The 22,395-nt window shown below is 44.7% G+C and overlaps 1 protein-coding gene across 1 annotated transcript in view; it reads left to right on the top strand.

The window, feature by feature from the left end:
- ITGAE (integrin subunit alpha E) overlaps positions 1-22,395 on the top strand; it is a 162,415-nt gene that overhangs the window by 94,089 nt on the left and 45,931 nt on the right. Inside the window, exons 15-18 of the mRNA XM_077480274.1 lie at positions 6,671-6,813; positions 11,984-12,124; positions 18,597-18,812; positions 21,129-21,259. Of these exons, the coding sequence (XP_077336400.1) occupies positions 6,671-6,813; positions 11,984-12,124; positions 18,597-18,812; positions 21,129-21,259 (631 nt within the window). The remainder of the gene's footprint in view (positions 1-6,670; positions 6,814-11,983; positions 12,125-18,596; positions 18,813-21,128; positions 21,260-22,395) is intronic.

Raw genomic sequence — 22,395 nt, 5'->3', positions numbered from 1 at the left:
TATCAAGCATATAGAAGGTTGAGTTCCATCGCGTCGGGCAATCGCAAATAAGACGTCTGACCGGCAGATGGTGTCGCCGCTGAATGTCAGCAAGGCGAGCCATGGCCGTGTAAGATCTTCTGAAATGGGCCGAGATTTTCCTTGCCTGCCGCAAGATGTCCTGGACCCCAGGGTATTTGACAAGGAATCGCTGCACGACCAAGTTTAAGACGTGTGCCATGCACGGCACGTGCGTGATTTTGCCCTGTTTCAATGCGCTAAGCAGATTGGCACCGTTGTCACACACCACTTTACCAACTGTCAAATTGAGCGGTGTTAGCCACTCATCTGCCTGTGAACGCAAAGCTGAAAGGAGTGCCGGGCCAGTGTGGCTCTTTGCTTCCAGGCACAACAGACGCAGCACGGCATGGCAACGTCTCACCTGGCATGTGGAATAGGTTCTGGGGAGCTTGGGCGGTGCAGTGGAAGAGACGCTAGCAGCGGAAAAGGAGGAGGCAGCTGAGGAGGAGAGGGAGGAGGATGGAGTAGGAGGAGGAGAAGAAGAGTCAGGCCTGCATGCAATCCGTGGCGGTAAAACCAAATCTACACGGGTGCCACGGGTTACATGCTTGACGGCCGTCAGAAGGTTCACCCAGTGGGCAGTAAAACTGATATACCTTCCCTGCCCGTGTTTGCTAGACCACGTGTCTGTGGTCAGATGTATCTTGGCACCGACACTGTGTGCCAGAGATACATTCACTTGCCGCTGAACATGGCCATATAGCTCTGGGATGCCCTTCTCTGAGAAATACTTCCTTCCTGGGACCTTCCATTGTGGTGTTCCAATGGCCACAAATTTGCGAAAGGCCTCCGAGTCCACCAGTTTATATGGCAGTAGTTGGCGGGCTATGAGTTCTGACAAGCCAGCCGCCAACCGTTGGGCAAGAGGGTTATCCGGCGTCATCATTTTTTTACGCTCAAACATTAGGCCCACGGAAGCCTGCCTTTTTGCAGAAAAATGTGAGCTTGGCGTGATGGAAGGTGGAGTGGAGGACAATTGTGAGGAGAGAGGAGAAGGAGAAGTAGAAGACGAGGCTGGACGGTGAGAGCCTGCAGTGTGGCTTTGTGTGTTCCGTTGCTCCCACTGGGCTCGGTGATGGCTGCTCATGTGCCTTCTTAAGGCGGTCGTCCCTAGGTGAGTATTGGGCTTACCGCGACTAACGCGTTGACTGCAAAGATTGCAGATGGCAACGCTATTGTCAGCAGCGGACACGTTAAAAAAAGCCCACACTGCGGAGCCATGTGCCGGTGTCCTGGGAGCGCCAGATGTGACCGTACATGGTCGATGACTCGCTCCTGATACATTTGCAGTCTGCTTTGTCCCTGCTGTGCAATGTAAGTCATTGCTGCTTCTCCTCCCTATCTGCTGGTCCATATCTCCCTCTGAACTCCCCTCCTCTTCCTCTCTTGTGGGCACCCACGTGACATCACTAGACACGTCATCATCAACGTCACCTTCCCCACCGCTATAAGTAGAGATCTCGGAGTAGGCAGCAACACCGGGGACCAACCTCCTCCTTGGGCTGATCTGGGTACTGGCGTCAGACTGCTGAGTAGCGCTTGTTGCTACCTCCTCTTCCTGATCCAATACCAAGAGTGGCTGCGCATCAGAAATGTCCTCTTGATATGGATCGGAAAATAATTCCAGTGACTCAAGCGGAAGGTATGTGGTGGTGGTGGTGGTGGTCGTGTTGTTGGTGGTAGTGTCTTTGGGGGTGCACATAGCAGAGAGTGAAGAAGAGGGTGCAGATCGAGAGGATGAGGAGGGTGCAGAAGAGTAAGGCTGAGCGAGCCACTCAACCAAGTCTGGTGCATCCTTTAAAGTAATTGAACGCACCTTCTGCAACTTCCCACTTTGGCTCAAGCCTGTTGCTCCTGCCCTACCCCTACCACCCCTGCGGAAGGGCCTGCCTCTTCCTCTGCCTGTCATTTTTTAAATGACCCTGTGACAAAACTCTTAGTCCCTATACCGATGAAGGACTGCTGCAGTATAGGGCAGCGGTCAGCAGTGGTGCACGTCAACCCTATCTATTGTGGACCGATAGCGGTCCTTACAGAACAGCAGACTGTACCGCACTCAAGCCTATGTACCGTAGCACCCTATACCAAGTTACCAGTCCTTATAAGAACTTTTGTGGACCAAGCAGGTTGTGTATTAGTGTTTAGCAGACTGTACGTCAGTCCCTATACCGCTGAAGGACTGCTGCAGTATAGGGCAGCGGTCAGCAGTGGTGCACGTCAACCCTATCTATTGTGGACCGATAGCGGTCCTTACAGAACAGCAGACTGTACCGCACTCAAGCCTATGTACCGTAGCACCCTATACCAAGTTACCAGTCCTTATAAGAACTTTTGTGGAACAAGCAGGTTGTGTGTTAGTGATTAGCAGACTGTACGTCAGTCCCTATACCGCTGAAGGACTGCTGCAGTATAGGTGAGCGGTCAGCAGTGGTGCACGTCAACCCTATCTATTGTGGACCTATAGCGGTCCTTACAGAACAGCAGACTGTACCGCACTCAAGCCTATGTACCGTAGCACCCTATACCAAGTTACCAGTCCTTATAAGAACTTTTGTGGACCAAGCAGGTTGTGTATTAGTGTTTAGCAGACTGTACGTCAGTCCCTATACCGCTGAAGGACTGCTGCAGTATAGGGCAGCGGTCAGCAGTGGTGCACGTCAACCCTATCTATTGTGGACCGATAGCGGTCCTTACAGAACAGCAGACTGTACCGCACTCAAGCCTATGTACCGTAGCACCCTATACCAAGTTACCAGTCCTTATAAGAACTTTTGTGGACCAAGCAGGTTGTGTATTAGTGTTTAGCAGACTGTACGTCAGTCCCTATACCGCTGAAGGACTGCTGCAGTATAGGGCAGCGGTCAGCAGTGGTGCACGTCAACCCTATCTATTGTGGACCGATAGCGGTCCTTACAGAACAGCAGACTGTACCGCACTCAAGCCTATGTACCGTAGCACCCTATACCAAGTTACCAGTCCTTATAAGAACTTTTGTGGACCAAGCAGGTTGTGTATTAGTGTTTAGCAGACTGTACGTCAGTCCCTATACCGCTGAAGGACTGCTGCAGTATAGGGCAGCGGTCAGCAGTGGTGCACGTCAACCCTATCTATTGTGGACCGATAGCGGTCCTTACAGAACAGCAGACTGTACCGCACTCAAGCCTATGTACCGTAGCACCCTATACCAAGTTACCAGTCCTTATAAGAACTTTTGTGGAACAAGCAGGTTGTGTGTTAGTGATTAGCAGACTGTACGTCAGTCCCTATACCGCTGAAGGACTGCTGCAGTATAGGTGAGCGGTCAGCAGTGGTGCACGTCAACCCTATCTATTGTGGACCGATAGCGGTCCTTACAGAACAGCAGACTGTACCGCACTCAAGCCTATGTACCGTAGCACCCTATACCAAGTTACCAGTCCTTATAAGAACTTTTGTGGACCAAGCAGGTTGTGTATTAGTGTTTAGCAGACTGTACGTCAGTCCCTATACCGCTGAAGGACTGCTGCAGTATAGGGCAGCGGTCAGCAGTGGTGCACGTCAACCCTATCTATTGTGGACCGATAGCGGTCCTTACAGAACAGCAGACTGTACCGCACTCAAGCCTATGTACCGTAGCACCCTATACCAAGTTACCAGTCCTTATAAGAACTTTTGTGGACCAAGCAGGTTGTGTATTAGTGTTTAGCAGACTGTACGTCAGTCCCTATACCGCTGAAGGACTGCTGCAGTATAGGGCAGCGGTCAGCAGTGGTGCACGTCAACCCTATCTATTGTGGACCGATAGCGGTCCTTACAGAACAGCAGACTGTACCGCACTCAAGCCTATGTACCGTAGCACCCTATACCAAGTTACCAGTCCTTATAAGAACTTTTGTGGAACAAGCAGGTTGTGTGTTAGTGATTAGCAGACTGTACGTCAGTCCCTATACCGCTGAAGGACTGCTGCAGTATAGGTGAGCGGTCAGCAGTGGTGCACGTCAACCCTATCTATTGTGGACCGATAGCGGTCCTTACAGAACAGCAGACTGTACCGCACTCAAGCCTATGTACCGTAGCACCCTATACCAAGTTACCAGTCCTTATAAGAACTTTTGTGGAACAAGCAGGTTGTGTGTTAGTGATTAGCAGACTGTACGTCAGTCCCTATACCGCTGAAGGACTGCTGCAGTATAGGTGAGCGGTCAGCAGTGGTGCACGTCAACCCTATCTATTGTGGACCTATAGCGGTCCTTACAGAACAGCAGACTGTACCGCACTCAAGCCTATGTACCGTAGCACCCTATACCAAGTTACCAGTCCTTATAAGAACTTTTGTGGACCAAGCAGGTTGTGTATTAGTGTTTAGCAGACTGTACGTCAGTCCCTATACCGCTGAAGGACTGCTGCAGTATAGGGCAGCGGTCAGCAGTGGTGCACGTCAACCCTATCTATTGTGGACCGATAGCGGTCCTTACAGAACAGCAGACTGTACCGCACTCAAGCCTATGTACCGTAGCACCCTATACCAAGTTACCAGTCCTTATAAGAACTTTTGTGGAACAAGCAGGTTGTGTGTTAGTGATTAGCAGACTGTACGTCAGTCCCTATACCGCTGAAGGACTGCTGCAGTATAGGTGAGCGGTCAGCAGTGGTGCACGTCAACCCTATCTATTGTGGACCTATAGCGGTCCTTACAGAACAGCAGACTGTACCGCACTCAAGCCTATGTACCGTAGCACCCTATACCAAGTTACCAGTCCTTATAAGAACTTTTGTGGACCAAGCAGGTTGTGTATTAGTGTTTAGCAGACTGTACGTCAGTCCCTATACCGCTGAAGGACTGCTGCAGTATAGGGCAGCGGTCAGCAGTGGTGCACGTCAACCCTATCTATTGTGGACCGATAGCGGTCCTTACAGAACAGCAGACTGTACCGCACTCAAGCCTATGTACCGTAGCACCCTATACCAAGTTACCAGTCCTTATAAGAACTTTTGTGGAACAAGCAGGTTGTGTGTTAGTGATTAGCAGACTGTACGTCAGTCCCTATACCGCTGAAGGACTGCTGCAGTATAGGGCAGCGGTCAGCAGTGGTGCACGTCAACCCTATCTATTGTGGACCGATAGCGGTCCTTACAGAACAGCAGACTGTACCGCACTCAAGCCTATGTACCGTAGCACCCTATACCAAGTTACCAGTCCTTATAAGAACTTTTGTGGAACAAGTGAGTTGTGAATGTTTAGCAGACTGCAGCAGAAGGGCAGCAGTCAAGTATAATATCCTTTCTATATTTGGAAGAAAGAATATTATACATGTACAAGCCTATTACTGTACCACTGATACCAGTCCTGAAAAGAACCTTTGTGGAACTAATAATAACAGCAAGTCTTTAAAATTACCCTCACTGCCTGACAACACTGCTTCCTTCCTGTCCCTATACAAATTGGCAAAAAAAGAGAACGATTAGTGGTTACTGGAACAGCTCTTTTGTGGACCTTGATAGTAACAGCTAATGATGATGATGATGATGATGATGATGAAAGACTAATCTGGCTGTCCCTGTAGCATACACCGTCCTTTCCCTTTCTCTAAACTAACAAAAGACACTCAGGCTGCTGCAAGAATCAGCAGCACAGCAAACCTATCAACACCTAACACCTATACCAGTCCTGAAAAGAACTTTTGTGTACCAAATAGCTAGTGGTTTATCTCTCCCTACTCCACACAGGAACCTGTCCCTATCGTAACAGAAGAAAGAATGTAAAATGGCCACCGGATCGGGTGTATTTATAGGTTAGGGGGAATGTCCAAGTGTCCATGTGCTGTCATGTCTCAATTGGCTGTCCTGTATCACATGATAAACGTGTCACCAAAGGTTAAAGTTCTTGTATACATTAAACACGTAAGTCCGCCGCGGCGAACGACGGAAAAAGGCGTTCGAACGTGCGGACCGCGAATGTCGGAAATTCGCCGCGAAACGACCGCCGGGCGAAACGTTCGTCCATCACTAATCAGGACACTCCACTTTTCTAGGAGCTGGAGGAACTCCACAAAATAACAGAGATCACAGGTGGGCACTTGGAGATGCTAATTACAGTATGTACTGTATGTACAGTATGTATGTATGTTTAATGTGGTCACTAATTTCTTTAATTACTCTAATATGGGATTGTCATTTTCTGCATACCATATAGTTAAAATACTAAGGGTTCATTTGTATTAAAAGTTAGCACTTTCTGCTAGAAGATATATATACAGGCAGTCCCAGAGTTACGAACAGCCGAGTTACGAACGACTCCTACTTACGAACGGCCTCAAATGCTGGCCACTTGTGCTCCACGCTGGTCCTGGATACCTTTCAATACCCTCCGGACACATCCCACACCGCCGTACCATGCCCCAGATAACATAACAAGCTCCCGGAACATCCCACGTCCATGCATAGGCGTCAGTTACACTTACAAATGCAGTGTTCCGATCAGAAATTACACTTACAAATGCAGTGTTGCGACTTACGAACAACTTCAACTTACGAACAAACCTATAGTCCCTATTGTGTACATAACCCGGGGACTGCCTGTATGTTTAATGTGATGTTTGCTTCAATTTTTATTTCATATTTCTGGAGACAGGATACAGTGTGACCACAGCAAGAGGAAAGCACACATTGCTTTACATAGCGGGTGCACCACGGCACTCCAATATGGGAAAAGTACTGGTCTTTGAGGAAGATATTACTACTTATCACCTATCTCAGATTCTGGATGGAGAGCAGGTAGATTTTTTTGGTTGACTTAAAAGAAAATTATAATGGGTTGTGGTCAATTCAATTTCAAATTTGTAGAAAAAAAAATTACAGTTTGTAAACAGATCTTTGATTTTTATTTAGCAATAAAACTAATGCCGCGTACACACGACCAGACTTTTCAACATCAAAAGTCTGACGGAATGATTCCGGCAGACTATTCGATCGTGTGTGGGCTGCAGCAGACTTTTGATTTGCAAAAGTCTGACAGACTTTAGAAATGGAACATGTTTCAAATTTTTCCGCCAGAACTCCGCCGGACCCAGTTCCTACCGAGAAATCCGTTAATGTGTGTGCTAGTCCGACGGACAAAAATCGATGCGAGGGCAGCTATTGGCTACTGGCTATGAACTTCCTTATTCTAGTCTGGTCGTACGTCATCACATTCGAATCCGTCGGACTTTGGTGTGATTGTGTGTGGCCAAGTCCGTTCATTCGGAAAGTCCGTCAGAACTCTGTCAGAACTCCGTCGAAAGTCTGTCGGACCTAAGTCTGGTCGTGTGTACGTGGCATTAGTTACATGGTTTTTCTAATGAAAAAGCCTAGCACTGGCTTCCAACTTATTGACTGCTTCTGTCTATTGAAAATCCATATAACGTTGTATGAAGCAACAAGTAGAGAGGGGTCCCTCATCGTATTTAAAAAAAATCTTTGTGTTTAAAACTGATGATCTGTGGTTCACTGTAAAATTGAAGTTAGCTCAAATGTGCTATTTTTTATGTGTGCAGAGCTAACCAACTCTGCATGGTTACAAGAGTTTAGAGGTTAGAAGTGCAGGAGGTCATAGCTGACATGAAACTGAGCTTGTGGCATAAGATAGCACGTTTCTGTAGTAAGTGATTATGAAAGTGTAACTAAAAGACAAGTTGTAAGGAAGCAAGCCCACCTGCTTGCTAGATACACTTAGAAATGAAGCCTGAGAATAGCTGACTTTCATGTGTAGAGCCAAACTAAAAACAGAAAGGTACTGTACTATTACATATCCTCCAACACAACCAATCCCACAAGCAGAGGCGTAACTAGAACCTTCAGGGCACCGTTGCAAGAAACAATGATGAGCCCCCCTGACCCACTCTTCCATCCAATCCCTGGACATCCTCCCAGAACCTTGCTTCCCACGTGCCCCCTGGGACATGTATCCAGTGCAATCACAGCAGCCCTTTACCATGTGATCAGCTGATCACATGTAAACAGACTTGCTGGGTATCAGCAGTGCAGCCTATCAGTGCCACAGAGTGCTCATCAATGTCGCCTATTAGTGCCCATCAATGCTGCCTATCAGTGGTACCTATCAATGCTCATCAATGCTGCCTATCAGTGCTGCATATCAGTACCCATTAATTCCACCTATCAGTACCCATCAATTACCGCCTATCAGTGCCATCTACCAGTGCTCATCCATGCAGCCTATCAGCGTTCATCAGTGCCACGTATCAGTGCTCATCAATGCCACCTATTAGTGCCCATAAGTGCTGCCTATCAGTGTCACCCATCAGTGCTCCCTATCAGCATCTATCAGTGCCACCTATCAGTGCCGCCTATAAGTGCGGCCTATCGGTGTCTATCAGTGCCACCTACCAGTGCTGCCAATCAGTGCTCAATGTCCATCAGTGCCACCTATCAGTGCTCATCAATACTGTCTATCAGTGCCACTTATCAGAGTTCATCAATGCTGCCTATCAGTGCCCATCAGTGCCACCTATCAGTGCTCATCAATGCCACCTATTAGTGCCCATCATTGCTGCCTATCAGTGTCACCTATCAGTGCTACTTATCAGCATATATCAGTGCTGCGTATCAGCATCTATCAGTGCCATCTATCAGTGCTGCCTATCAGTGATAAATGCCCATCAGCACCACCTATGAGTGCTCATCAATGCTGCCTATCAGTGCCTATGAGTGCCATCTATCGGTGCTCATCAATGCCACCTGTCAGTACCACCTATCAGTGCTCTTCCATGCAGCCTATCAGTTCCCATCCGTGTTTATCAGTCTCACCTATCAGTGCCCATTAGTGCCTCCTATCAGTACTCATCGATCATTGCTGCCGGCCTCCCCAGCAGGTCTCTGAGCAGAGAGCATGTCAGAGCCGTCATTGAAAGTTCTCCCTTTTTTCTTGCATGGGATGAGAAAGGAGGCAGCCGATCTGCTCCATCTCCAACCCTCCTCTTCTTTGTGTGCCCTGCGGGATGTTAAGTGTGAAGCTAACGAGCTCTCACCTCCTGCAGAGCACACACAGGAGAGGGGAGAGGGGGGTTGGAGACGGAGCAGATCGTCTGTCTCCTCTCTCATCCCATGCAAGAGAAAAGGGAGAACTGTCAATGACAGCTCTGAGCTGCATGAGAGACACGCTCTCCGCTCAGAGCTCTGTGTTTAGCAACCTCTCTGGGGGCCCCCCTGACAGTGGCGGAATGCCAGGGCCTAGTCACAAGTGCGACTGCTGCGACCCTGGTAGTTCCGCCACTGCCCACAAGGTATAGAATGATCTGCCACTAAACCTTTCTCTTTCTTTGATTAGTCTGATCACCTGGGCTTGGTCAATGAATTTGCACAAAATAATTTTGAATTTCTAGGTCAGAAAGATAAACAGACATTCAGTTATTTTTTTTAAAACTGTGGTATCTCATTAAAGAGTTATTAAACCCAGAAACAAGAATGTAATTTAATGCAGCTTACAAATTCTTAGATGTGGTGGCTGCATTTGTTTTATTTTTTCCTTTATTTTTACCTGGTGACCTGGCCAGTAACACACGTCTTGTAATAGGGTGCCCCCACTCTGGATGAAGGAGAAACAAATACAGAATTGCCATTCTGGGGAGAGGGTAGTGTTAGACTAGTAGATTTAGATGCACCTAAGTAACAAATTAAAGCTGAACTCCAGCTAACAATTTATAAGCAGTTACAGCAACACCTTTTTTTTCTTTTTTAGATAGAATTTTTCCATAAATTAATAAAAGCTGACAATTGTAAGCACCCCTGTCAATGTTAAAGGGTTTGTCTCAACTTAGCTGGTTAAAGGAAGTGGAGAAATAATAGATGTACTGGCCAGATCACCATGTGAAAAAAAGGGGGGAAAAAAACCTGAAAAAGAAAATGATTGCAGCCACATCTAAGAATTGATGAGCTGTAATTTAATAAATGTTTGTGTTGGGGGTTAATATTGCTTTAATCTGTCTAGAGTAAACATTCTGGTGCATGTACATTAAGTTATAGAGGATGATTAACCACCTTTGAATGTTTGGTGAATGTTATGCCGCGTACACACGTAGCAGACTATCCGGCGGACTTAGTCTGGTGGACTTCCCGCCAGACTGTCCGCTGGACTTTCCGAACGAGCTACTTGCCCACACACGCCACTTTTTCAGCGGACTAATACGGCGTACCAAGTCCGCCGGACTATCCGCCGTACTTTTGAAATGAACGGACTCGCCCACACACACGGAGGAAATTCCGCTCATTTTGAGCGTGTCTCCAGGTAGCCGGGGCCAGCGACGCCTGGTATGGACTTAAAGGGGAACCCCTACCCCCGAAAAATCGGCGTGGGGGTCCCCCCAAGTCCATATCAGACCCTTAGCCGAGCACGCTACCCGGCCGGCCAGGAAAGGCGGTGGCGACGAGCGAGCGCTCCCCCCCTCCTGAGCCGTACCAGGCCGCGTTCCCTCAACATGGGGGGGTGCCTTGGGGAAGGGGGGGCAACTGCACTTTACAAAGTGCACAGTCTAAAGTGCACAGTCTATCTGCCTTTAGAAAATCAACCCCATTGTTTGAAATTTCAGTGAAGCATTTGCAGGTCACTATAAGAGATTAGGCTCTTACTGCATATCTGGTAGGATCAACAGGTATTGTTTGCACTGTCAAAAACTGGTAAAGTCTTTATATAATACAGTATTGCTTTGTATAATGCACTAATGTGCTTTGTGCATTTCCCTTAATAGCTATCATGGTTGATTTAATAAAGGCAAATATACTCTGCACTTTGTAAAGTGTAATTGCACTCTACACATGGGGGGGTTATTTACTAAAAGAAAATCCACTTTACACTGAAAGGGGGGCATGCAAGGAAATTAAAAAACAGCATTTTAGCTTGCACATGATTGGATGAGACAATCAGCAGAGCTTCCCCTCATTTTAGATCTACACCTTAGATTTAGAGCAACTGCACTTTCAAATGCACTTGTAGTGCAAAGTGGATTTGCATTTGTCTTTTGTAAATAACCCCCATGATGTTGCTCCAGAGTATAAAAAGAAGAATAAGCTGCACACCATGATCCAAAATCCTTTATTGGGACATCTCAGAGTGACACCCCAGGTGTAATGATTAATCACTTATAATCGTGTGAAACGCATCCACTGGGTACTCTGGTCTTGTTGTGTCACTGTGGGATGTCCCAATAAAGGATTTTAGATCACAATCTTGGTGCGCAGCCTACAGGTATACCCAACATTTAAGTACACAATGGGGTTTATTTACTACAGCTGGAAAGTGCAAAATCAGGCTCAATTCTGCATAGAAACCAATGAGCTTCCAGATTTTATTACCCAAGCTTAATTGAACAAGCTGGGGTTAGAATCTCATTGGTTTCTATGCAGAAGGGAGCCTGATTTTGCACTTTCCAGCTTTAGTAAATAAACCCCATTGTGTACTTAAAAGTGGGGTATGCCTGTATTCTTCTTTTTCTACATTGATTGTGGAGGTGAGCTGATGCAAGCACCTACTAGTTCCATCAGGCTTCCTCATCTCACTTGGAGCAGCAAGCCTTCCTTGTCTAAACTGCAGTTGCTACAGAGCTTAGTACATGAGGTAAACCTTCACTTCCCATGCTAGGAAAAAATAAACAGCATTATTGCTTGCACATGATTGGATGATGGAAGTCAGCAGAGCTTCTGCTCATTTACTAAGCTCTTGAGCAACTGCTCTTGCAGAGTGCAACTGCACTTTGCAAACTACACAGTCTATTTCCCATTAGTAAATCAACCCCATGGTCTTAAGCCTTTTCTAAATGTTATGCCTAATCCCTCAGATTTGTGTGATCCTCAAAGTTGGAGAGAGCTGTTCTAGTAAGAACCTATTTAGTATACAGTACATGAACCAAAAGCATCATATCCAAAAAGTTTTACTCGTTGTTTATCATCTTAACAGGTTGGATCATACTTTGGCCATCAACTGTGTGCACTGGACGTGAAGTCAAATGGTATTGTGGATTTCCTTCTGGTGGGGGCACCATTCTACCATGTCAAAGCAGAAGAAGGAAGAGTCTACGTTTATAGGCTCAGCGATGAGGTACAAGAATATTATTATTGTTACAGTGAGGGAAAAAAAGTATTTGATCCCCCCACTAATTTTGTATGTTTGCCCACTGACAAAGAAATGATTTCGTCTATAATTTTAATGGTAGGTTTATTTTAACAGTGAGAGGCAGAATAACAACAAAAATATCCAGAAAAACACATTCCAAAAAAGTTATAAATTGATTTGCACTTGAGTGAAATAAGTATTTGACCCCTTATCAAAACATGACTTGATGGCAAAACCTTTGTTGGCAATCACAGAAGTCAGATGTTTCTTGTAGTTGGTCACCAGGTTTGCACACATCTCAGGAGGGATTTTCCACTCCTCTTTGCAGATCCTCTCCAAGACATTAAGGTTTTGAGGCTGACGTTTGGTAACTCGAACCTTCACATATTTTCTATGGGATTAGGGTCTGGAGACTGGCTAGGCCACTCCAGGACCTTAATGTGCTTCTTCTTGAGCCACCCCTTGCCTTGGCCATGTGTTTTGGGTCATTGTCATGCTGAAATACCCATCCACGACCCATGTTCAATGCCCTGGAAGGAGGTTCTCACCCAAGATTTGACGGTACATGGTCCCCTCCATTATCCCTTTGATGCAGTGAAGTTGTCCTGTACCCCTGGCAGAAAACACCCCCAAAGCATAATGTTTTCACCTCCATGTTTGATGGTGGGAAAGGTGTTCTTGGGGTCATAGGCAGCATTCCTCCTCCTCCAAACACAGCGGGTTGAGTTGATACCAAAGAGCTGTGTTTTGAACTCATCTGACCACAACACTTTCACACAAAATGAATAAATTACTAAAGCGCTGATAAATTTCAAATTCCGGAAAATTTAAAAATTTAAAAAGATACATAAATGATAAAGCCGCAAACAACACAATACTTTCACCCAGTTCTCCTCTGAATCATTCAGATGTTCATTAGCAAACTTCAGACGGGCCTGTACATGTGCTTTCTTGAGCAGGGGAGACCTTGCGGGCAGCTGCAGGATTTCAGTCCTTCACGGCGTAGTATGTTACCAATTGTGTTCTTGGTGACTATGGTCCCAGCTGCTTTGAGATCAATGACATGATTCTCCCGTATAGTTCTGATTCCTCACCATTCTCATGATCATTGAAACTCCACGAGGTGAGATATTGCATTGAGACCCAGACTATGAGAGATTGACAGTTATTTTGTGTTTCTTCCATTTGCGAATTATCGCACCAACTGTTGTCACCCTCTCACCAAGCTGTTTGGCGATGGTCTTGTGACCAATTCCAGCCTTGTGTGGGTCTATAATCTTGTCCCTGACATCTTTGGACAGCTCTTTGGTCTTGGCTATGGTGGAGAGATTGGAATCTGATTGATTGATTGCTTCTGTGGACAGGCATCTTCTATAAAGGTAACAAACCTATATTAGGAGCACTCTCTTTAAAGGAGTGCTCCTAATATCAGCTCATTATCCGTATAGAAGACACCTAGGAGACAGAAATCTTGCTGATTGATAGGGGATCAAATACTTATTTCACTCATTAAAATGCACATAAATTTATAACTTTTTTGAAATGCGTTTTCCTGGATATTTTTGTTGTAGTTCTCTCTCTCACTGTTAAAATAAATCTACCATGAAAATTATAGACTGATAATTTCTTTGTCAGTGGGCAAGCATACAAAATCAGCAGGGGATCAAATACTTTTTTCCCTCACTGTATTATACAGGATTTATATAGCACCAACAGCAGTGCTTTACTATGTATAGGGGGGACAGTACAATACAGTTCAATATAGAAGGAATAGGAGGGCCCTGCTCATGGAGCTTACAATCTAAAGGGAGGGGGAGGTGGTACAAAAGGTAATAGCTGCAGGGGGTGATCTGATGGAGGTGACTCAGGTACAGTTCTTAGGTGGAGGTTGGGTAGAGTTTTCAGGAAAAAGGGGGACAGGGTAGTAGCTTACCAGACATACTAGGGAAGGGAGTTCCAGAGAATGGGAGAGGCTCTGGAGAAGTCTTGGAGGCAAGCATGGGAGAAGGTAACAAGGGAGCTAGAGAGCAGGAGGCCTTGGGAGGAGCGAGGAGGATAATTTGGGTGATAAAGAATAAATAATTAATCTTTAAAGCTGAAAATCTGGAATTGCAATTTTTGCATATTTACATTGATTAGCTTGATGCAAGTATTCAGTTTAATGCAAGTATCCATATCTGACATCCAGACGGGGAATGATGTAAATCACTGTAGTGGTTGGAGACACATACAGACAGCCCTTCTGCACACAGGGGGTTGCTCACTTAGAGCCTCCATCATTCAGGGAACACCTTGTATTTTTTTCAATTAATACAAGGCAATATCTGATTGGATGAGGTGGACATCATGTTCATGATCATCGCTGTCCCTCTTCTCCACCTCAAAGAGCATTGCTCTCACTGTATGTAGTGCGGATTTGTCAGGACTAATGGGGATCTGATTCCTTTATGCATACTTACATTGAACCAAGGTGGCCCAATGAAAGTATGCAAAAAAAGAATTCCTGAAGTATAGGAATAATTTATAGCATAATGCATAATATTATATTCCATGTATACTAAAAGGGAACTCTAGGAGAGATAAAAAGACAACTTATAGATCGTTTATTACTTCAAAAATTATAGTGATAGGTTAAACACTCACATATACCCAGTGAAGTGAACCGCCTCAGATGATACACAGAGATGAAACAAATCTCCCTATATAAGATTTACATGCATATATGCTGTCTTTCCCTTTCTGTATTCTTTAGAATTCCTACATCGTGTTAGAATTTTCACTTCCTCATTCAGTACTGGGATTGCAGTCTTGGTGGCTTAACTGGAAGACAGCTGATAGGAGAAAAGACAAGACAAGCTCTCTAAAGAAAAGGGAAGGGTAGAAATGGCTCTATCCCCTAATTCCTCAAAATGAGGAATGTGCTGTCCAAATTCCTCTACCAGAATGTACTTTCCTCAAATTACAGAAATTTTTTTTTTTTAAATAAAACAAGAAAAAGTAAATTTAAGACAAGCTCTCTGCTAATTAACCACTTCCCACCCGGCCAATGTACATATACGGCCGCATGGGAGCCGTCTACTTCTGATAGGACGTTCAGGAACGTCCTTCAGAAGGAGGGGGATCGCGTGCACGCGTGCCCGCGCAGCGGCACGATCCCAATGTGTTTGTGTCATCCGGGCACGGCGCATCTCTGATCAGCAGGAGGGCTCTGTGATTGGCCCTCCTGATCACATGACGGCCGTGTCCAATCACGGCCGTCATGTGATGTAAACAAACAGCGGGTTGCTAGGCAATCGGCTCCTCCTCTCCTCCCACAGAAGTCATCGCTGAGGAAAGGAGAGCAGATCGCTACTGCCGGCTGATGATCAATGAGTATGAGCTGTTTTTTACAGCTTTTTACTCACTGATCACCAGTCTAGTGTAAACACACATCACACCACAAAGTATAAACACAGTCCCCACATATGTCCCCAAAACACACATGTCCCCAAAACATACATGTCCCCAAATAATAAAAACACATGTCCATAATAATAAAAACATGTCCCCCACATATGTCCCACTAAAATCACATGTCCCAATGATTATCTGTACACATATGTCCGTCATCACCTGCACACATCTGTACATGATCATTTGCGTACATATGTCCGTAATCACACAAACCAATTATTATACACTTAACGGAATTTTTTTTACCAAAAACATGTAGCAGAATACATTTTGGCTTAAATTTATGACAAAATTTGATTTTATTGGATTTCTTTTAAAATAGAAAAAAGAAAATATTGTCGTGAATAAATACCACCAAAATAAAGCTCTATTTGTGCGAACAAAATGATAAAAATTTCATTTGGGTACAGTGTAGCATGACTGCGCAATTGTCACTGAATGTGCGAGAGCGATGAAAGCTGAAAATTGGGCTGGGAAGCAAGGGGGCGAAAGTGCCCTGTATTGAACCTCCCATGACACACATTTTCAGCTGATTTTATTTCCCGTCTTGGAGAACTTGTCAGAAGTTATCATGCTGATAACAGAGAAACGAAACAGCAGAAACACATGGGACTACAATATAAAGTAGTGAGTGTACAGCTTGTAGAACAGTGTCAATTTTCTGTCCCCTCAAAATAACTCAACACACAGTCATTAATGTCTAAACCCCTGCCAACAAAAGTGAGTACACCCCTAAGTGAAAATGTCCAAATTGGGCACAAAGTGTCAATATTTTGAGTGGCCACCATTATTTTTCCGCACTGCCTTAAACCTCTTGGGCATGGAGTTCACCAGAGCTTTACGGGTTGCCACTGGAGTCCTCTTCCACTCCTCCATGATGATATCACAGAGCTGGTGGATGTTAGAGACCTTGCGCTCTTCCACCTTCCGTTTGAAGATGCCCCACAGATGCTCAATAGGGTCTATGTCTGGAGACACGCTTGGCCAGTCACCTTTACCCTCAGCTTCTTTAGCAAGGCAGTGGTCACCTTGGAGGTGTGTTTGGGGTCGTTATCATGTTGGAATACTGCTCTGCCACCCAGTCTCCAAAGCGAGGGGATCATGCTCTGCTTCAGTATGTCACAGTACATGTTGGCATTCATGGTTCCCTCAATGAACTGTAGCTCTTCAGTGCCTGCAACACTCATGCAGCCCCAGACCATGACACTCCCACCACCATGCTTGACTGTAGGCAAGACACACTTGTCTTTGTATGCCTCAGCTGGTTGTCACCATACACGCTTGACACCATCTGAACCAAATAAGTTTATCTTGGTCTCATCAGACCACAGGACATGGTTCTAGTAAGCCATGCCCTTTGTCTGCTTGTCTTCAGCAAACTGTTTGCAGGCTCTCTTGTGCATCACCTTTAGAAGAGGCTTCCTTCTTGGATCAAAGCCATGCAGACCAATTTGATGTAGTGTGCGGCGTATGGTCTGAGTACTGACAGACTGACCCCCCACAACCTCTGCAGCAATGCTGGCAGTACTCATACGTCTGTTTATACCTCTGTTTATACCTCTGGATATGATGCTGAGCACGTGCACTCAACTTCTTTGGTCGAGCATGCCGAGGCCTGTTCTGAGTGGAACCTGTCCTGTTAAACTGCTGTATGGTCTTGGCCACTGTGCTGCAGCTCAGTTTCAGGGTCTTGGCAATCTTCTTATAGCTTAGGCCATCTTTATGTAGAGCAACAATTTTTTTTTTCAGATCCTCAGAGAGTTCTTTGCCATGAGGTGCCATGTTGAACTTCCAGTGAACAGTATGAGATAGTGAGAGCAATAACACCACTGGGGAAGGAAAAGTGGTGTACTCATTTTGTTGCCAGCAGTTTAGACAGTTATGGCTGTGTGTTGAGTTATTTTGAGTGGGCAGAAAATTGACACTGCTATACAAGCAGTACACTCACTACTTTACATTGTAGCAAAGTGTAATTTCTTCAGTGTTGTCACATAAAAAGATATAATAAAATATTTACAAAAATGTGAGGGGTGTACTCACTTTTGTGAGATACTGTATGTGCATAGGTAAAATTTCATGAATCAGGTTTACATCAACTTTAATCAGTCTGGGGGTGGGAGTACTTGTTCTGTAATTTGATAGAGGATAGGTAGGATTGGGGACAGGTAAGTAAGTGGGCACAATGTTGTGACATTCACTAGTAGTTCACAAAGCAGGCAGGAGGTGTAATGGCAGTACTGCCAACTCTGAAAAGGGTTCCCTAAGGACCTTAAAAGACAACAATGGGATTTTTTTAAATCCCATAATCATACTTACCTAGGTGGATGCAGAATCAGTCCGATGCTGCATCTGTCCTCCGTCACCTCTTCACTGAGAACCAAGCCATCAAACCCACCTGATGGCTCGGTTCTCTTACCTCCCCGAGTGGAGAGCTGCTGCCTGTCAATCAGCAGCTCTCCTGCTCTGCTCCTTTATGCTCACATGAGCACTGAGCTGTGGAGGGGTGGGGAGCAGCCATTGCAGTCTCTCAGCGGCTCGCTGAGAGGCTGGGACGGACATCAGTCCAGGCATCTGGCGGATCCAGATTTCCAGAGTCGTGATGATGCGCTGCCTCGACTGATCTTGGTGAGGTCAGCAGAAAGTGGACTTCAATGGGTCACAGGAGTGCAAAATTAATTGCATTTCTGTGATCCATAGGAGAAGCCCAGCCAAACAAGCTCCAGCTGGACATCTCCTTTAAGGTATGAGTCCTATGGCTGAGCCCACACTGGTCAATCACATTCATATGTGTTGGACTTGCAAATCTTCTGGCATGTTAAACAGTTACTGTATAAGTATTTCACCTTTGTATTGAGCTTTTCAAAGTTGCACAATAAAATTGCACAATTTGGAGGTGCACAATAAAATTCTTGTTAAAATCTATTGCAGTGATGGTAATGCACACCTCCACTGTATTACATTGATTTCTACATCTTAATACATTAAGCACCTTATCTTTCAACAGGGTAAATTTTCTTTGGAATTAAAATTAGATCAAAATCGGTATTCATATGCAAGATTTGGCTACTCCATAGCTAAGATTGGCGATGTCAACCAAGATGGATACCAGGACTTTGCCATAGGAGCACCTCTAGAAGGCTATTTTGAAGAACCAGAATCATTTGGAAGTGTTTATATCTACAACAGCAATGCACATAGCATTCATGCCACTCCTTCCCAGGTCTGTGCAGTCATATTATATGTCTCAAGAAGGCAATTAGGCTTATATAATACAAGATGCAGTACCCTACAAATCCAAATTCTTCTTCATTTTTGTCTTAAATATGGAGTATGCTAGCTGCAAATCTTCACTGTTAGTAAGTACCTCAGAAAATGAATGTCGGCAAGTCAAAGCATGTATCACCAGCACACCATGAATCTTCAAAATAGCATCCAATAGTTTATTAAAGTGATCACATCACAGCAGTAAACAGGGCCAGTGTTACCACTAGGCAAACTAGGCAGCTGCCTAGGGCGCCCGGCCACTGGTGTTCCTACTCTCTTCTCTCTGCAGCAAGCAGCTAAGTCTCAGCATCAGCAGGCAGTCGCCGCTCCATTCGCACACATAGGGTCGATTTACTAAAACTGGAGAGTGCAAAATCTAGTGCAGGTCTGCATAGATACCAATCAGCTTCCAGGTTTTATTGTTAAAGCTTAATTGAACAAGCTGAAGTTAGAAGCTGATTGGCTACCAAGCACAGCTGCACCATATTTTGCACTCTCCAGTTTTGATATCTGTGTCCCGACTCCCGAATGAATGGAAGCAAGCAAACATTAATTGATGGGCACTGGTAGGCTGCATTGATGGGTGCTGGTATGCTGCATTGATGGACGCTGGTAGGCTGCATTGGTGGACACTGCTGAGGGTCCACTGATGGGCGCTGGTAGGCTGCATAGATGGGCACTGGTGAGGTTGCATTTGATGGGCGCTGGTGAGGCTGCATTTGATGGGCGCTGGTAGGCTGCATTAATGGGCACTGGTGAGGCTGCACTTGATGGGCACGTCATTAAAAAGGTGGGGTATACATGGGCAGGGCAAATGGGGTGGAGTCAGGGGTGGAGCCAAGAGGGGGGTGCGGCAAAATGAGGTTTCGCCTAGGGTGTCAAAAATCCTTGCACTAGCCCTAGCAGTAAATTGCAACATTTTGGGCCACACAGGACCCCTTCTTAAAGCTAAAGCACCCACTTGTATCAAGCCATCTCCAGGAATGTGTGTGATGAGAATATTCGACTTGAAACTAAACAACACGGCTTGGGAGTGTAATATTATCAAGACAAAGATGTCTTTATTTGTACTTTACAAAGTTCTTATGGACTTAGAAAATCAGAAATGAATATATTTACATCATAAGGATGTAGTGCTCCCATATACTATATCATCAATATAAGACCTAGGTGTCAATTCACTAAATCCGGCCACACATGGTTCGAAATCCGTCTGGTTGAGCAGGGACTGGATGAATTTCAATGCATGTATGGGGAGGGAGGGAGGTTGTACAGAAGTCCATGTACCGATCAACTTATGTACATCCAACCTGTCAGATTTTTCCCTCTTGATCAGCAACATCGGCTATAGCCGGCAGCACTGATCCATATATCTTTTATAATAGGGAAGGCTCCCAGCTGTCAGAATAAAATAACTCAGTGGGGGGGGGGGGAGTGTGGAGTGTGTAGTGGGAATCAAGTCAGTTTTTTCAGTTGAACAAAAAAAATCGGTACCATCTATGGGCTGCCTAAAAGAAACATGCCATGTGAGTTTTGCATAAAAAAAAATGATGTGGTGCTTATCTCAGAAGCAGTCAATTCACCCCCAAAAATGCACTATTTAAAAAATGTTTTAAATATTTAATGTCTTACCATATTTAGCACTTAAATGTAGTGTTATTTTTATGTTGTTTTATCACAATTTTTTCCCACAGGCTAACATTGTACCAGAGGGAGATTGTTCTGTGAAGACACACAGAAATGTTGTAAAACCATGAAAACACAGAATGATCTTCCTCTAGTGTAATGCTACAAATATTTTACATTCCTGATACATTGTTATATACATATATTTTCTTTCAGCAAATTTACTTTACTCTTTTATTCTTTTTAATTCTCTCTTTTATCATCTTTTATTATTGCATGCAATATTTAAGAAAAACACAAATATCACATGTGCAAACTCTGTCTGAATCCCCCCACCCCCATTTGCCTACATAATGTCAATCAGAGAGGATGTTCATCCACAGTACAGGCCGCAGCCTTCATGAATATTGAAATGCACCGGTAAAGGGTCCAAAATACCCCTTTACCAATTCACCTAAACCCAGCGACCCGCTGCAAATGGATTGCAGGTCTGGATTCTCAAAATTTATGTCAGAACAAATTTTAGCCAATTTGCTTAGCACTACTCAGCACCTATGGCATATTTACTGTACCTGTAAGGTTGCTTATATCATTGTGATAAAGCAGAAGATACATAATGACATACATATTCTTTACTCTGTTTTAGAAAATAAGAGCTACTGACTGTAGGCAAAAGCTGCAATTCTTTGGCCAGTCAGTAGATGGCGGTCTAGATCTTACAGATGATGGATATGCAGACATTGCCGTTGGATCCTTAAGAAATGTTATGGTACTTCGGTAAGCAAAAAATTGTTAAAAATGTTATTATTGAAGCTAGGATGAATAACCATTTTTTAGTAAATACTGAATAATCTTAAAGCGGAGTTCCACTGCAGCTGCTAACTTTTAAAATAAGGACACTTGCCTTTCCAGGGCACCTGCGATGTCCTCACCCAAAGCCGACCCATCCCTCGGCTCCCGGGTGCAGGCTCCGGCATCTTCAGTAAGGGAATAAGGAAGTGAAGCCTTGCGGCTTCACAGCCTAGTTCCCTACTGCGCATGCGTGAGTCACGCTGCAGGTTCTGAGTGGTCCCTGCTGTCTTCTTGGACCTGTGTGTCTCCCAGAAGACAGCGGGGGGACGGAAGAGGGGCCAAGCATGGTGTAGATCTCATCGGATTCTGCAGCGATCTTTCACCGGCAGTGGGAGCAAATTCCTTTATTAGACAGGTATCTGCTCCCCCCTCCTCCCTGAAAGGTGCCAAATGTGACACCGGAGGTGGGGAGGAATCCGGAAAGTGGAAGTTCCATTTTTGGGTAGAACTTCCCTTTAAGACATTCCAGCACTAGTAGCTAATATTTTATGTTTGAAAACTATTTTTTTTTAATTGTTGTTCTGTTGCAAATCTAAAACATGTAGGCTTCTTCAATAACATTTCCGAAATATGAACCCTGTTTTAGAACACATTTTATTGCAATGTGTTATGCATTAGTAAAAGTCACAATATTTTGACTGCTGAAAAAAAATGCATGCTGTCTAGTAATATATTTCTGTATAATCTTAGTGAACTAGTGATAATCTGTAGAGCTCCAAATTTTGCATGCATCCAGTAAATCTGCATGCACATTCATTTGGATGAATGTTTTTCATTCACCAAAAAAAAGAGTGCTTTAAGAAAATACTGCATTATGGCCAATAGATGGAGCTAAAGATAAGTATTTATTTCCTATGATCATCAGCGCTATCTATTGGCCATAATGCTGTATATGCCCAATGCATTCTTTTTTCATGAATAAAAATTATTCAAACTGTAGAGAAAACAGTCTAAAGAACGATCGGTTTTACCCAATTCGCACAGAACAAGTGCACCTGTAGATTCACTGGATGAATGGCTCTGCAATTATTTTAGAAATAGACCCTTGTGTGTTTGTCATA

This window comes from Lithobates pipiens, unplaced genomic scaffold (assembly GCF_037356315.1).
Source record: "Lithobates pipiens isolate NorthernLeopardFrog02 unplaced genomic scaffold, aLitPip1_a1.2 Scaffold_16, whole genome shotgun sequence".
Taxonomy (NCBI): domain Eukaryota; kingdom Metazoa; phylum Chordata; class Amphibia; order Anura; family Ranidae; genus Lithobates; species Lithobates pipiens.
Note: the sequence above shows the minus strand (reverse complement) of the source record. Positions and strands in the feature narration are given on the sequence as shown.